We start from the raw sequence: 17,232 nt of genomic DNA on the forward strand, positions 1-17,232 counted from the left end.
GGTAAAAAGTATAATCTTTTCAGAAAATAGAGGTTATCCATGTTCTATAAGCTGCATATCCTATCAGTGACTGCTATACCTTGTTTAGGACTTCCAGAAGTCTTGCATTGAATTGGTTGGAATGAGGAATACTACGGGAACCAGCACCTTTTGTTAGAAGTCACACTTGAATAAAGTGGATAAGAAATAATGTTCAGGTCTTTCTTATTGTACAAAAAGTAAGGTTCAATTTCACTCCTTTTATGATTCACTCAATAGATTTTTTTTATTTGTAATTAGATATTTCCAGTACAATACTCCATGATATTTCAGCACAAAGATGGATTATTTTTATATAGCAGGTGCTTTTCTTCAGTATTTATAATTTCAATAATAATTACAGGTCAGATCAGAGCATTACTAAATTGAGATATATCGTCAACACATGCTCCTAATGCACAGAAACCCTTCCTAAAATTATTACTAGTATTATTTCAGCATTTTGAGTATAGAATAACAAATTTAATAGATCATCCCACACTGCTAATTGTTTTATTTTAACCCTATATAAAAGAAGCATCAGATCAATGCTATAATGCTCCATAGTTTATATACAGGCTAAATGTTAAATTATGTCTAACAATAAAGATGTTCTCAAAAAGAATTCATAATTACATCCACTTCCCCTACATGTAGAAGGAAACATGTCCTAACATTGACAACACATCGAACCAAAGCACATCTACCTCTTTGCAAGTCTTCATGCACTTTCACAAACCATCTATATTATATTATTGATGGCTTCTCAAATTGAAAACGCCCTGGGAGAAATGTGTAAAAATACTGCTCTCTGAATAAGAAAATGAGAAACGTATGAGTATGGTTTGTCAGTTTTGGCAAAGGATGTTTGAAAATATGAATATTAATATTTTGGGTTGAAAGAGGTTTGGGGGTAGGTGAGAAATGCAGATGAATGGGCCCAATGACAATAATGAGGCGGAGGAGAATGAGGGTGCAGGGAAGAAGAGGATGAGGAAGAAGGAGATGGTTATGATGATAATAAATAAATGACTGATGCAGTGAGGAGGAGGAGGAAGAGGAGGAGGAAAAGGAAGAAGATGGTTGTGATAATGAGAGATTGATTGGTCATCCCAGGTTAAGTAAGAATTAAAGACCCATTCAGTGATCCCTGCGGAAGGGTAAAAAAATAAAATTGTTCATAAATTGCTTAAAAGTGAAGGATAAGTCATTCAAATTATCATTTGGTATTTTTGAAATGAAAAATTTGGCGGAAGGGTAAAAAAAAAAAATTGTTCATAAATTGCCTAAAAGTGAAGGATAATTCATTCAAGTTATCATTTGGTATTTTTGAAATTCAAAATTTTGCAAAAAACAAAAAAACAGCAGTATTGACGAAGTTGAAGCCCCATTCAAATACATTTAGCGAATTTATATACGGTTGGTATATAAATTACAGATGCATATGTAAATGCCTTATTTGGTCTTAAATACACAGCTTTCGGCTGAACCACTAGCAGGCTATGTTAACACATTTATGATAATGACAACGGTACCAAAATCTAAATTTTGATGATTTTTACGATCGTCCGGAAAAGAAAGAAAGAAAGAAAGAAAGAAAGAAAGAAAGAAAGAAAGAAAGAAAGAAAGAAAGAAAGAAAGAAAGAAAGAAAGAAAGAAAGAAAGAAAGAAAGAAAGAAAGAAAGAAAGAAAGAAAGACAGACAGACAGACAGACAGACAGACAGACAGACAGACAGACAGACAGAAAGAAAGAAAGAAAGAAGAAAGAAATGATGATGAGGATGATAATTATGGGTATGATTATTATTATGAAGATGACTCAAATTAAAACCTGTTGCCATAGAAACACTTCAAGCATTGATTAGTATTCATTCAAACAATATAACCTATTTCTGCACCGCTTTTTTATTGAGAAGTTATTTTCAAATTGTAAAATTAAATATCATTATGCACTCAGAAGTGACATAGTAATACAGTGATTCAAATCTAAAATCTGGGTCAAATTTTAAATGCATCAATCAATTTACAAAGTCATTTGAAAATTAGGTGCAATTAAATTGAAGTGAGTGTCACACAAGTGTGTGTTATTTTGTTGATGAAGCAATTTATGATTTTCAAATTAATTAAAACCGAAGACAAATCTAATAAATAAGGTACAAAAAGAAAGCTGCTACATGTATATAGCTTTCAATTTTTGTGCAGTAACTATTTAGAAAATCTTTTTGAAATACAAAATAGCAATTGTGTTTATTTGTGGAAACTTGTGTTTAAATGATAGTTGTTTTAACCATGAAACATATTATCAACAAGCAAGCAAAGAAACAAATAAGCCTTCAAAACCTAAAGCATATCCTCCACAACTTCTCCTGTAGAAGATTTAGCTAAAGTCATCCACAGAGGGAGTATGAATTTTGAATAGAATGGGTAACTTGTATTTGAAATACTCACTCCAGTTGTGGAAGATATAGGGAAAGCTGTAATACAGAGGGGGTATGGATTTTAAAATGATTTATTCTGACCAATTACATTTGAAAAACATACTCCCCCTTATGGGAGATATTTCCAAAATCTTCCACGTGGGTAGTGTGGATTTTAAATGGAATAGCCCATTTCCAGTACAATACTCCATGATATTTCAGCACAAAGAGATGGATTATTTTTTTAGAGCAGGTGCTTTAAAAAAAATTATAACTAGACTTAGCTGTGGTCTAAGACCACGAACACAGCCGTGTTTTGACGCCTTAATGACCTTTGACCTCAAAATAAATAAAACGCCCATAGGCATTAGCTAATGTCAATGTATGGGTGCAAGTGGCACCACTTTGCTATGTTATTTGTGGCAGAAAGGGGCATTTTGAAGGTTTTTCGTCTCAGACCGGAAGTGACCCCTTAATGACCTTTGACCCCAAATGAAAAAATACCACATGTACAATAGGTAAACACAATTCACATGTGAATATACTATCACCCTCTAATGTTTTTCTTAGCAAATAAAAAAAATTGAAGGTTTTTTGTTTTATACCGGAAGTGGCCCCTTAATGACCTTTGATTCCAAATTTGTGAGGACCCCATAGACACTGGGTAATAACAATGCATGTGTGCAAGTGGCGTCACTGTCACACGTAATTTGTGGGAGAAGAAGCATTTTAAATGAATTTCGTTTTATACCGGAAGTAGCCCCTTAATGACCTTTAACCCTAAATAAAAAAATACCACATATGCACAGAGTAACTACAAATTATTTGTAAACATACCGTTACTGTCCTATGTTTTTCTTAGCAAATAAAAATGTTTGAAGGTTTTTCGTTTTATACCGGAAGTGACCCCTTAATGACCTTTGATCCCAAATCTGTGAGGACCCCATAGACACTGGATAATAACAATGCATGTGTGCTAGTGGTGTCACTCTCCAACGTAATCTGTGAGAGAAGAAGCATTTTGAGTTGAAATCACGTTTTTGCCCCCTATGACCCCTGCTTGACCTTTGACCCCACAAGTTTCATATGACATGTAGGGGCATGGTCAATGATGGTTGTGACCAAGTTAGGTCAAAATCGGTACAAGCATGTAAGTGCTAGAGCAAATGTAGTGGTCGGCAGAAGAAAGAAGAAAGAAAGAAAGAAAGAAGAAAGAACCTGTAAGAAAAAAAGACACAGCCGTGACTAACGTCACGGCTGTGTAATACAGGTCAGACTTATTAGACATATCATGTTGTTTTATTAGCCATATAGGTGGAAGTTAAAAGGCAAGTAATGGTCCAAACTTTGCTTTGAATGTTTTTTTTGTTGGAACAACTATCTTTATAAAAAAGGAAAATGAAAGAGCATTAAGATACTGTAAAAGTGGTAACTGCGAGTGTAATTGTTTACGCTTTGCTGATTTCAAACTACTTTGCTTGCTTTTAAGTTAATGATGTTGAGGTTTCGTAAATAGACTTATACGTAAAGGAACATGTTCATGCATTTTTTATTTTCATGGTAACTGTTAATGCAAAGGGCACGAAAATGAATGTTACAGTATGACTTATTTAGCCTTGTAGGAGGAATTTGACTTGGAAATTTATTTGAAAAAAGGAAAATAACAGTGTATTCTGCATTGTATTTTGAATCATCCACAACTTTGAAACATCATATTTTTTTAGCCCTTACAGGAGAAAGAGAAAACTGAAACAGAAAAAGCAGAAAGAGGAATCTGAATAAAATGCAAGCAATACTACAGTGGTTAAGGTTTTTGACACGCAGAAGTGAATCTAATTTAGTTTGTAATATAAGATGGTGCCTGCGAGCAATACAAATAAGCAATGCTACATTTGCATAGGTAGCTGTCTTAATTTATGATAAATTACTGATTCCTGCCTTAAGTCCGATTCAGACTCCGCATCGCAGTGCGATGCGATGCTCTGATGATATAAAATTGAAATCTGAGCCAGGTTTTTACGAGCTTGGCGGTGAAAATTCTCATCGCGCGGTGGAAATTTTGGTCTGTGATGTAGTTGGATTTTGTTCCCCTTTTTTGCATCGTGCTGCGATATCGCAGTCATGGACACTTGTGATTGGCTGCTAGAAAGTTTAAGGTTGGCAGAATGACCATAAAAGAAGATGCAGACCCCGCCTGCTTTTCAAAAATGTACATTTTAATTTCATCGCGCCTAGCTGCGGTGTTTTAAAAGCATCGAGTCTGAATCAGGCTTTATGCAGGTACTACTCCCAATTGGGGAAAAATCAAAAATGAGCACTTTATCACTTTTTTGGGGGAATTAGAAAAGATATAAAAAGATTATAGTACTTCTGGAGAATCAAATTGACAATCGTATTCCCAGCGCCAATTGGAGATATAAATTTTAATGAGAATTGATTTGAAATTTAACTTGGTACTCTAGGTCCATAAACATGAGTAGGATGTTAATCTTTCCCTGGAGTCCTTTTTAGAGGGCTGTGTTTTCAGAATTCTAGGAAGTCCCAGCAGTAATTGGAGATATAAAATTTTAATGGGAATTATTCATGATGCTCAGTTTCGGGCAAATGGAGAAATTATGAAGAATATCTCTAAAGGCTTTGTTGTGTATGTTTTGTATTGAAATTGTTAGTTTATATAATGAGATGCCTTTGTAATGGCTTATTGGGCTATTCCATTTAAAATCCACATTCCCCTATGGAAGATTTAGGTAAATACTCTGACAGAGGGAGTATAAGTTTTGAATAGACAATTGGGTAGCTTTCATTTGAAAAACTTACTCAAATTGTGAAAGATATAGGTAAAGCCATAATACAGGGGGAGTATGGGTTTCAAAATGAATAACTTTGACCAATTACATTTGAATAACATACTCCCTCTGTTTACGGTATTTCCAAAATCTTCCACAGGGGTAGTGTGGATTGTAATTGAATAGCACATTACACTGTGAAAATGCTGTGTAAAAGTTTAAACAACATTGTTTAAGGTTAGCAACTATTTTAAACTGTTCCGATTTGGTAGTTCACAGCATTTTGTAAATGGTAGTGAGCTTTGGCAAAACCACTTGCATTGATCTTTTCATAGCGTGTGTGTAGAAGAATTCAAATATCGCAGATATATTTTTGTAGGTCCTGTGGTTATTGAGATATGTTGTTAAGAAGGCTGAAACAACAACACTTTTGTATAATGTACATAACTCGTTAACAACAATAAATCAAGCAAGTTTTCAAAGTATATGATTTGTAGAATGAAATTTTGCAAAACATCCAAGTGTTATTTTTCAATAATATAATTATTGATGCAGATAATGAAAATCGCTTAACAGGTCTGAAATGCCACAAAGGTATGACTCCCTGAGTGGTGTCAAATGAAAGTGAAAAAGTAATAAAAATAATGACCTCACCGGGGGGTTCACTCCTCATAAGACTCGATCAATATTCCTATTTTGGGTCTATATCTCAAAATCCCAAGAAAGTATGACACCCCAGGTGACAATGGTATACCACAATATACTGCTGAGCCCTATGATTCAGCTATGGTGTGGTAACCACTAGCCTATAGTTTACCTTGGTCATTTCAAATGCACCTGGAGATTGCTGCAGGCATTTGGCACAAAGGAGTAATCTAATGTCCATTTGTAATTTCAGATAATGCCCTCAGCAGTACAAATTGCAATTGTGCCATTCCATTTAAAATCCACAATCCCCTGTGGAAGATTCTAAATTCTTCCACAGAGGGAGTATGAGTCTCAAATAGAATAGACAATTGGGTAACTTCCATTTGAAATACTCACTCCACTTGTGGAAGATATAGGTAATACAGAGGGAGTATGACTTTCAAAATGAATAACCCTGACCAATTACATACGAAAAACATACTCCCCCTGTGGAAGATATTTCCAAAATCTTCCACAGGGGGTTGTGGATGTTAAATGGAACAGCCAATTACTACATTTGCCTTAGTACACAATCCTTTGAGGATTAGTGTTAGGGAATTCTAATCATCCAAGAAAATGTCATCCTAGGAAATTTCATCCAAGGCTCTAAGAAAAATATAATTATGTTTTGCCCTGCTTGGCTGTTTTCCATGAAATCTCACCGAAAATCCCCCTACAGACAGTGCTTGAAAAGTTTTTGCTTTGGGAAGAAAGATATTTTGGTTAGTTACTATAATAATATAAGGAGACTTCTTGGTGTAGATTTTTCATCCAGTATAGTTACGTACTTACGTTATCAGGTGCAGCATAGCGAAAGTTGCTATAAAGTACAAAAAAGGCCTAAAAATGTTACGGGCAGAGGAGGCTTAAAGGCATTCCTACAATGCACTATGATTGGGAAATTTGATCAATATAACCTAATTTTAAAGGCAAAGTCCCCATTGCCACACACACAAAATGGTAATTTTAAAACTGCAGCCAACAAGCTAATAGTTGAGACTTAGGACTGATATTTGATTTTCTTACAGGAAACATTCATATTGTCCCACTGCATTAATTTTATTCCTAAGTCTCGATGTTATGAATGTTAAATAATAGGATGAAAACACCAGATATTTGCACACAATTCCAATGCAAGGCATGATCAACTGTACCACATGTGTACAAAAGCCAGACATACAAGGTCAGAAACCCCATTGGGTTGTGGGAATGTCTTTAAACATCCTCTGGTTACGGGGGTGGGGGACTTTTCATAGGAGGCAGCTTCCCCTTGCTCCCCTTGGCTATACCAGTGGTGAGCCCCCCTTTTTTTGAACTTGGATACTGTTTGTGCATAATTATAACATTCCCAACACATCTAGCTAGTGCTTTCTTCACCAGGTACAAAACATCACCAGCTTCAGCTTTAGCACTAGATTATTAGTTGTATACATGCAAGAATAGAAGCTCTCAGACATAACTATAATGTTAGCATTTTTTGTCTTTGCATTTTGTATTTTTCAGCAGATTTTGTAATTTTTCGTCCAGTATCCCTCCACATCATGACCTCAACAGTCCAGATGAATCACAAGACATAATCAACTTTACCACAGAAGCAACACTAACAACAGAATTAAGGTAAGCAGACCCCATAGAAGATATCTTCCCAGAATCCTTTGCAACATGATACATCACCTCATTTCATCAAATGACACTCCCATTATACTTTGTACAGATTTACTTTGCTTTCATTTTGATAATAGACTGGCTAAATATGGGTTGATAGGCATATTTTGCAAGATATGGATGTGCCCTGTTGATTGCGGAACATTGTGTTACTATCGACCCATGTTGCACTAGATAGCAAATTAGTGCAGAAAATTTAAATGGGGAAATGCATTATGGGAAGTGTAGGATATCTTCTTGAGCAGACCCCTATAGCAAGGATTGTGGGAAACAGCCCAGTAGTCTGAAGGATCATTAGTCCAAAAAAGGGTTTGATTAGGGTTAGGGCATTTTAGTTAGGGTTTAGGGCATTTTAGGTAGGGTTTAGGGCATTTAGTTAAGGTTTAGGGCATTTTAGTTGGGGTTTAGGGCATTTTAGTTAGGGTTTAGGGCATTTTAGTTAAGGTTTAGGGCATTTAGTTAGGGTTTAGGGCATTTTAGTTGGGGTTTAGGGCATTTTAGTTGGGGTTTAGGGCATTTTAGTTAGGGTTTAGGGCATTTTAGTTAGTGTTTAGAGATTTTAGTTAGGGTTTAGGGCATTTTAGTTGGGGTTTAGGGCGTTTTAGTTAGGGTTTAGGGCATTTTAGTTAAGGTTTAGGGCATTTAGTTAGGGTTTAGGGCATTTTAGTTGGGGTTTAGGGCATTTTAGTTGGGGTTTAGGGCATTTTAGTTAGGGTTTAGGGCATTTTAGTTAGGGTTTGGGGCATTTAGTTAGGGTTTAGGGCATTTTAGTTGGGGTTTAGGGCATTTTAGTTAGGGTTTAGGGCATTTTAGTTAAGGTTTAGGGCATTTTAGTTAGGGTTTAGGGCATGTTAGTTAGGGTTTAGGGCATTTTAGTTAGGGTTTAGGGTATTTTAGGTTAGGGTTAGGGATAAGCTTAGGGTTGGGGTTAGCATTAGGGTTATTGTTAGGGATAGGGTTAGGGTTAGGCTAAGGTTAGGGTCAGGATTAGAGTCTTGGAGTTATGTTCAGAGTTATGGTTAGGTTAATGGTTAGGATAAGGGTTTCGGATATCGGTTGGGGTGAAGTTTATGGTTAGGTAAGGATTATTGGGGTTTGGGACTAAAATAATGAAAGGAAAATGGGGTTCATGATGAAAATCATCAACTTTTCTAATAATACAGTGTTTTCAAATATTATGCTGGTAGTTGATTCTATTCATGAACATATAAATTACTATTAACCTTTAAAAATTTGCATAAACCACTTCTTTACTTTTCAAACATTTGGTCACAATCAGTTTCTTAAAGGCATTTTTATAGGGTGCTTTTGATCTCAACACCTGCTTGCATGTAAAGTACAGTAAGCCAAAGAATTAAGATACCAGTTGTGTTCACCCTTGTATATCCTAAATAAAGACAAATAATGTCAAAATTAAAACAAGCAGCCAAAACCTGTACTCTTTAGCTCTGATTTAAGACCTTATTTGTTAAAATTGGTTGAGAATTAAAGAAACGGTAAAACCGAATGAAGAAACAAAATCAAAAGTTGCACTTTTGTGTTCTAACTTCTAATCAATGAAAGCACAAGATTTTCCTTTCGCTTTGCCCGTAAAACATTATTTTAATGTGCTAATCAATGGAAGCATAACGCTAGTTCTCTTGTTTGCAAACACTTTGTGTACAAATCAATAAGCCATGCGATGGAGCAATTAAACTGCAACTATTAAATTGGCATCTTCCTTGGGTTTTTAGATCATCGTGTTTTTATTTCTTGAACAATTTCAACAAATGAGGTCTTAAATTCGAGCTAACAGATGGAGCTATTGGCTGCTGGTTTCAATTATGATATATCTGTCTTTGTCTAGGATATACAGGGGGTGAACATAACTGGTACCTTAATTGATTTTCTGATTTGGTGAATTGCTGATAGTGTCTTTATTGTTGAATAATTATGTTCACTGCGCAAATAACTTCATCAGGATTGTCAATGATATATTAAGTTCAAAATTGTTAGAACAAATTAATACAATTTTGATCTTACATAGCCTACCTCAATCAATGATAGTTTCATGCTAACACTTAACACCTTTTCAAATTGAATGACCAATCCCTGCACCTCGATGGCTGCTACCTGCTGGAGCTGACGTTTGTGGCGCTGTTTGTTTTAGGACTCGGTCATATATGTGCGGAAGAAAGTAGTTCCCTTTGTCTCTGTTGAGTGTTGGATAAGGAAGAGGTGGGATTAGTCATTCAATTCGAGAAAGTGCTAAAATTAGGCATATTTCCACCACTTGGATATTTAGGGACTTTTAGTATGTCATTCTAGGGACATTATAGAAATGCATTGTGGTAAAAAAAATTCTGTTGCAATTTGTTTGAGGTCAACCATTACTTTGCCTGGACTATAAGTGTTAGCACGAAACTGTCATTGATCGAGGTATGTAACATCAAAATTGGATTTTGTACTGAGAATTTTAAACTTAAAATTATGTTCACTGTTTTTTTTCTCTTCTCTCGCAGCAAAGTAACACCAGATGAAGAACTTGACATAAGATGGTAAGTAATAACTAAATGAAACAAAAATTAATTTTGAATAGACCAGAAGAGTTAAATAAATTGTAGGCATTTATACAGAGCTTTTCACATGTATCAAGGCCCTTTACATTTACTCCGCTGTCATTAAAATATGTCGCCTGCCATATAATGCCCATGGCATGCTCATAGTATGAACATGCCATGGGTATGAGTCATACCTTTGGGCAGCACTCAATGGACAATATTTATAACAGCTTCCCATTTCACCCTTGGATAGAGAGAGGCAAGTGAGGTAAAGTGCATTGCCCAAGTACACAACACGATGGCACCGTCGGGCTCAAAATCGCAATCCTCCAATTGCAATGCAAAGCCTGTGCTTTTCCACCACCGTGCCCCCATTAGAGTTAAGATGCAGTAATATATAAGAGCTGTCATAATAGGCTATTATATTTGATCGAAGTAGGGCTAAGAAATTGTTTGATTGGCATAACCATAACATACAAAGCAAATTAGGTCAGGTTTTATTTTAATTAATTTGTTTTGGTAAAAGATAACCAAATCTGATCTGTTTTTGAATACTAAAAGACTGTGATACACACAGGATAGCATGAACATAGAAATTCAAAACATAGTAAAGGGAGGGGCAATGGCGTATCAGAGTCAGTTGTGTGTGGGTGACAAATTGAACCAGTATAAAAGGGCAGTTCTGGTTGATTTTTGCCTGGTAGATGATGCTGGGCAGCCAGTTCGGAGGGGGGAGGAGACCCCCCCCAATATACTACTTTGTAGAGGTACCTAGAGAATATAAAAGTACAGACAGAAAGCAGAGGGGCATCGAGTAAGTGGAAAAAATGGGAGGACGGGTTAGTGCAGTGGTCTTCTCACTCACTTCTAACCACTGCAGCCCGGGATCTATTCCCCACATTGCCTTGTGTAAGTTTGGTTGCCGATCCATGCTCGTCCTCGCAGCTTTTGCGTACTCCTGCATCTAAAATCACGGCTGTTTGATGTATATAGAATTGGCTTCATTATTAACTAAATGCAAACTATAGATGGCGCTATTTATCCTAAATCATATTTCTTTATTTGCGAGGGTTAGGTGATTAATACCGCCATTAAAACAGATGGAATAGGTGAAACAAGCAACAAGGAAATTTTATAAACATATTTTATTAAACAATAAAAGGAATTATTTGTATTAAAAGCTTGAAAGGGTAATTTCCAGTAACTAAATAGCGCCACCAATTTTGGCATTAATAAATACATTTTATGTCCGAAAAAGCTTTAAAAAATACTATAAAAGTGAATAATTTTGTAAAAGAGGGGAAATTAAAGTTGAGAACGACTCAAAAGCATCTGTATACATTAGCACGATATCACCTTTCGCTGTTTAAGCCTAAAATTTGGTTGTACATGATGTTTTGTTTGAAAATCTAATAAATGATCCCATCAAACAACCATGAAATCGGACCTCTTCCCATATCCCTGTCCTGTCATATTCGGTTGGCATCCCTTGAATTTAGCTGAGCACTATGGGCTTTGCCTGGCTTCAGCCGAATGTTATAAATAAATGTTGAAAACAAGATAACAGAAAATAACAAGTTATGAATACTAATGAATACTAGTAATTGGTTGGTATTTCTACGACTGTTTACAGGTGTCGATTATGGTGGGTACAGAGACCAGACTGGCTGTGGGCCATACAACTCACACTTGCACTTCTCAGCCTGTCACAAAAATTTTTGTTATTATATTTACAATACAAGGTATGTCTTGATAATAATAATAATTAAACTAACCAGGCTCATAGCCAAGAATTTTTTTGTGGGTGGGGTGGGGTGGGGTGGTTGAGGAATTTCCAAAATGTAGACCTTTTTCTCAAAAAGAAATTTGCTCATATGCCTAATTTTTTCTAATTTGATCCTTCTAGTGTACCGTACATTTTCACATTTCCCCCTGAAAAGTGGACCACACCTTGGCTACAAGCCAGATGTACCGGGTGTCCCAAAAGTCCCTTAACATTGTGAATTTGCCATAACTTGCGTTGGGTTAATAGTGTTGTTACAAAAATTGCACAGTATGTAGATAATTCTTTTAGAAATGTTATGATACCAAACATGCCTATGTGGTCATGACCCTTTGGCATGAAATTAATGGATATCTACCGTACCGTAAAACCCACTTTTGTAAACGCAAAATAAGTCTCGTCATTTGAGACGTGAACACGATATAACGTGTTATCATTTTAAAATCTGTTTTGTTTAATTTGGTATCAGAATAATTCTAAAAGATCTATCTATATGAATATGTTCTCCATTTTGGTATGAAGTAGGAAATATTTGAGATATGGCCAATTCACAATGTTAAGTTACTTTTGGGACACGCTGTACAAGCACAAGTCTACTTCTGATTGCAGAAATGTACAGCAGAATTTTCTTGGGTTAAATGTTTCAATCTTCTTCGCTAAATGAAACTCGATATAGTTCAAGCTTAATATTTATTTAGATCTAACTGAATTCACAAAGTAAGACACAAACTATCGGCTTTTACCTTCAGATATTCTCCCTTTTCTTTTCTTTTTGAGCCAAACAAATGGGGTTACAACGATTGAACGAATACTGAATTACCTTAATAGGAGTGTAGATTTCAAATGGAGTCACCCATTTAGGAAACCCCATTTGAAAGTCACTACTTTTGTGGATGATTAAGGACATGTCTTCAATAAGGAGTGTATATCCCATTGCAGAATCCAGTCTGCCCTCAACATCATGTTAGGGTTGGGATTAGAGGGCACACTATATTTAGCAATTACACTTTATATGTGACACGATCTGGTCCATGGGGGCCAAAGGAGGCATTTTTGAAAATTGAGTTACTGTAATTAGTACATTATACATACAATAGGCTATCATTTACTGAAAACACCAAAGGTCTAGCATACTTGGTTCTAAAGTTAATATGAAGTTTTTTGATGCCTATTTTCTTATTGTTTTTTTTCTCCACATTTTTTTACCTTTATATCAGTTTCAAATTTCCCGCCTTTGGCCCCCATGGACCAGATTGTGTCACATATTTAATAAGGTTTCACATTAATATTCATATTTTTCATTTTTCCAACAGGGCAACATTTATCAACAGATTGTCAACAAACATTTCTTCATGGAGATGCTCACTTCCTTCCCATTTTTATTGACCGTAAGTTGAAAGTGAAATTTCACACAATAATGTTTTTTATAATGTGCAATTCATAAGCTTCCAGATACCGTATTTGTCAAATAAACGCCCGGGCGTTACATTTTCCCAAGGGGGGGGAGGTTTATTCAAGGTCAATTTTAGAATGATAATTCCTGTTAAAATCATTAGGTAAACTTCTCACGCTAAAATGACGAACTATGAACTAGAAACACTGAATTCTGGTTCACTTCCAGGTTTCCAATCCAGATTTTCGCCAAAAACTGACGCTATTATCGCCCATATGGGCAACTTGGTAAGGTTACTACACAAGATAGCATGGAAATATCGGCATTTTTGAAACATCTTGGTTGAAAAATTGGTGGGGGAGGCGTTTATTTGAGGGGGCGACTATTTGACGAAATACGGTATATCAACTTATATGCAATAGGAACATATTTGTGTAGTGTTATTTTCACTCAAGCTGTTTTACTAAAATTAAAAATTGAAAGCTTTAACCCGACTCAGACCCTAAACCTAACTCTGACTTTTTAAAAAAGGGTAAAAAAGAGCAAGAAAAACGTTAAGAGTCCCACGTTACATCGCATGGTAAAAAGTGGAAAGAAACTGAACAAAAAGGTGTTGTTCAACGATGTTTTAATATAAAATAATAATTCACTGCGTTTCAGTAAAAGTACTTTATCAAAGTTACTGCATAATACATTCAGTTCAGTTCAGTTTTATTTTCATCAAATTCCAACCATACATATAATTACAATATAAAAAGGCTTTTACAAATATCGGATAATATAATGGTGAAAATGATGAGGATGCCACTGAAACACAGGATGTGTTGTTTTGGTACCTTTTACAAAATTCAGTATTAAATAATAAAGAGATAAATATAGAAGGATAATAAATACATTTATGAAGATATGTGCATTGTGGTTAGGTATAAACTTACTAGCACAAGAGCTATATTTCAATGGTAAATAACATTGTATTATTTGGTGTAGTCAAATACTAGATTCCTAGTATAATTAATAATACTTTACCTGTTTTAAAGTCAAATTTGACCACAAATTACGTCATGTGACTCAAATTGACATCATTCAGAGGGGTAAAAGTTGTACCCTGGCTCGAAATACCGGGCATTCATCCCAGTAAAATCCAGGGACTGCCTTGAGGAGAGTGAGGGCAATTGTTCTCTACTGCTCTCCTTAAATCTGATATAGGAGGGTGATTTTTAGCTCTTCTTAGTTGACCATTCTCTCTTTACATAATGCTCTAAACAGTTCTCCTTGAAGGCTCCGGAAGAGCAAATTGCAAAAGAGAGTCCATGAAAATCAGTTTAGTAGCGAGCCGATTTGGAAATGTTGCCCCCTGGCCCTGGTACTCCCCTGGAGATGAGTGTCTTTTTACTGCTGCAAAAACATTTTACATGTCGAGTCAGAGTATTTGAATTGCTGAACCATTCAATAATTTCATGCAGCAGAAAATGTTTTGAAAGCACTTAAGAGAGCGGTATCGCAGAATAAAAGTGTAAAAATAGAAGTACTAAGTGCAAACTATTTTGGGCACCCTTTTAATAATTATATATTTGAGGAACAACAAGATTTTTCTTGATAAAGATGTAACTTTTTCTAAATATGGATACTCATAACAATATATTCTTTAAGTGATGCATATTACATTGTTACATTTCGTGCTGTAAGTTAGTGCTAATGCACATTCAATTTACTTGTTAAATTTTGTGCTAAAAGGTTTTTTAAAGAAGAATATATGTACAGATTGTTCACTGTAGTTTCACACTTTGTTGCAATTAATTTGCAGATATATTATGTGTTACATTGTGAATGTTTCCTCTGCTGAGAATAAGCTAGAAAGCCGGTTTTATGATTTTTATTTATTTATAAATTCTCTCTAGCTTCAAATACATAATCAATAATTAGATTTGGTGGTTTTTGTTTTTCAGATTTTCTGGAGACCTCTTCGTCAATTCTTCATCCCTGTTTTCCTAAACTGTTGGCTGGCCAAGCAGTTACTTGAAAACTTATTTGTAAGTAGAAACACCAAAATTGGGCTATTCCATTTAAAATCCACACCACCCCTGTGGAAGATTTTGGAAATATCCACTACAGGGGGAGTATGAATTTCAAATGGAATGAACATATTAGCAGCTCCATTTGAAACACACCCTCCCTCAGTGGAAGATTCAGGTTGAATCTTTTACAGAGGGTGTATGAAATTCAAATGGAGCTGCCTAATCGATTCATTTCATTTGAAATTATACATCCCCCATGAAACATATTTCCAAAATCTTCCACAGGGGGAGTGTGGCTTTTAAATGGAATAGCCCAATACCAAAAACTGGGACCCAAAAAAATTAGGTCCCAGCAAATACGATTTTTTTTAATGCTATAAATGTGCTATAAACATGTGTGAGGGTTCATGTTATAGAATGTGTTTTTGAAAGATTGTTACTGGAACCAGTTTTGGCTTCTTTGCTAACTTCCAAGGATAAAAATATCCAAGTTGAAAATCAGAAACACAATGTATATGGGGTTTAACCAATAGTATCCTTTTTAAATCATCAAATTTACTTATGTTGTTTTGGAAATACCACAATTTCCAAAAAATTCATGATACTAATTTTTGTACACGGATGATTAACTGTTCATGCCCACACACACATGCACCCCCACACACGACTAACTCAAATAACAAGAAATCACTGAAACAGGACTGATATAACTTCTGCAATCTTCTTTTAATGTTTAAAACAAACCTGCTTTCAGATGCATACAAATGTACTGGAGAACTTATTAAAAATTTATCAATGATATGCTGTATTCATTCCACAAAGCTTCCTTGCCCTAATAAGCGCCCATCCACGATTTTGAACTTGCACAGTGTGATACTATTAACCTTCCATCCTAAATGTGTGGTTAAGCTTATAACACACTCCATGTTGGGAGTACATCCCTTACTACAAATGTATGAGCACCAGAAAATCCCTCTTTTCCACTGAAGTCACCAATATAAGAACACATTAAAATAATGAATGATTAGTTTTAGGAAATATTTACATACTAAATTATGAGAATAATGCAAAATTGCTTACTAAAGCACTCTGGGCGCTATATACGGTATAGCCTATATGATATATGTTTTTTTCTTCTTACAGAATGACTTGCATCGAGTGATGCAGAAACCCCACTCAGCCTTACAACAACGCCTCATGATTTTAGTGGCAACAATATTGTGTCTTATTTTTACATGGTAAGTAAACCACACCCACTCATAACAGAAGAGCTTTCATTGATGGATCAACAACTTCCAGAGGAGCTGTGGTGGCGCTGGGGGGCATTGGGGGACATTCAACCAATCTTGGACTTTTCCCTAAGTAAACCACACCCATTCATAACAAAATAGCTTCTTTGGTGGAGCCACAACATTTAAAGGAGCTGGTGGTAGTGGTGGTGGGGGATTGGAGGACAATTTGACTACATTTTTAACTTCATTTCAATGATTTTATCGGTATCTGGGTGCCAGGTTGAGCTTGCCATTTTTATTAACATCTTTTCGATTAAGGTACCATTTTTGAAACCATAAATGAGAGATATACTCTCATATCGCGCCTGGCATTGTTACTTGTTTTTTGTACCCGGTGATAAACAACTTGAAATATATTAAAGTGCCCCCAATCTATACTGTTGGATAGAAATAGTAACATTTGTTTGTTATCTGTGCATGCATGTATGTAATTTTGCTGTTGCTGTGTCTGTGAATGCATGCTTTAGTGTCGATGTTGTAATAAGTTTTTGCTAAGTCATGATTTATAGGACATGAAGAGGCTGGGTCAGCTGCATTTCTATATTTCTCCTGCATGACCAACATGCAGACAGGTCTAGGTCTTAAACAACCTCATCTGTCAGGAGGCTCAGGACACAGTTCTTTAACCCCTATAG

The 17,232-nt window shown here is 35.6% G+C and overlaps 1 protein-coding gene across 8 annotated transcripts in view; it reads left to right on the top strand.

The window, feature by feature from the left end:
• Positions 1 to 17,232, top strand: part of LOC140138675 (potassium channel subfamily T member 2-like) — a 477,469-nt gene that overhangs the window by 376,364 nt on the left and 83,873 nt on the right. For 7 of the 8 annotated variants that reach the window (XM_072160417.1, XM_072160415.1, XM_072160418.1 and 4 more), the window contains exons 1-3: positions 13,215 to 13,285; positions 15,237 to 15,320; positions 16,449 to 16,543. In XM_072160417.1, the coding sequence (XP_072016518.1) occupies positions 13,250 to 13,285; positions 15,237 to 15,320; positions 16,449 to 16,543 (215 nt within the window). In that variant the 5' untranslated portion in view covers positions 13,215 to 13,249. Of the gene's footprint in view, positions 1 to 7,412; positions 7,527 to 10,075; positions 10,112 to 11,747; positions 11,857 to 13,210; positions 13,286 to 15,236; positions 15,321 to 16,448; positions 16,544 to 17,232 lie in introns of those variants that run through there. The other variant, XM_072160421.1, reaches the window with a different exon arrangement.

This window comes from Amphiura filiformis, chromosome 18, assembly GCF_039555335.1.
Source record: "Amphiura filiformis chromosome 18, Afil_fr2py, whole genome shotgun sequence".
Classification (NCBI taxonomy): Eukaryota; Metazoa; Echinodermata; class Ophiuroidea; order Amphilepidida; family Amphiuridae; genus Amphiura; species Amphiura filiformis.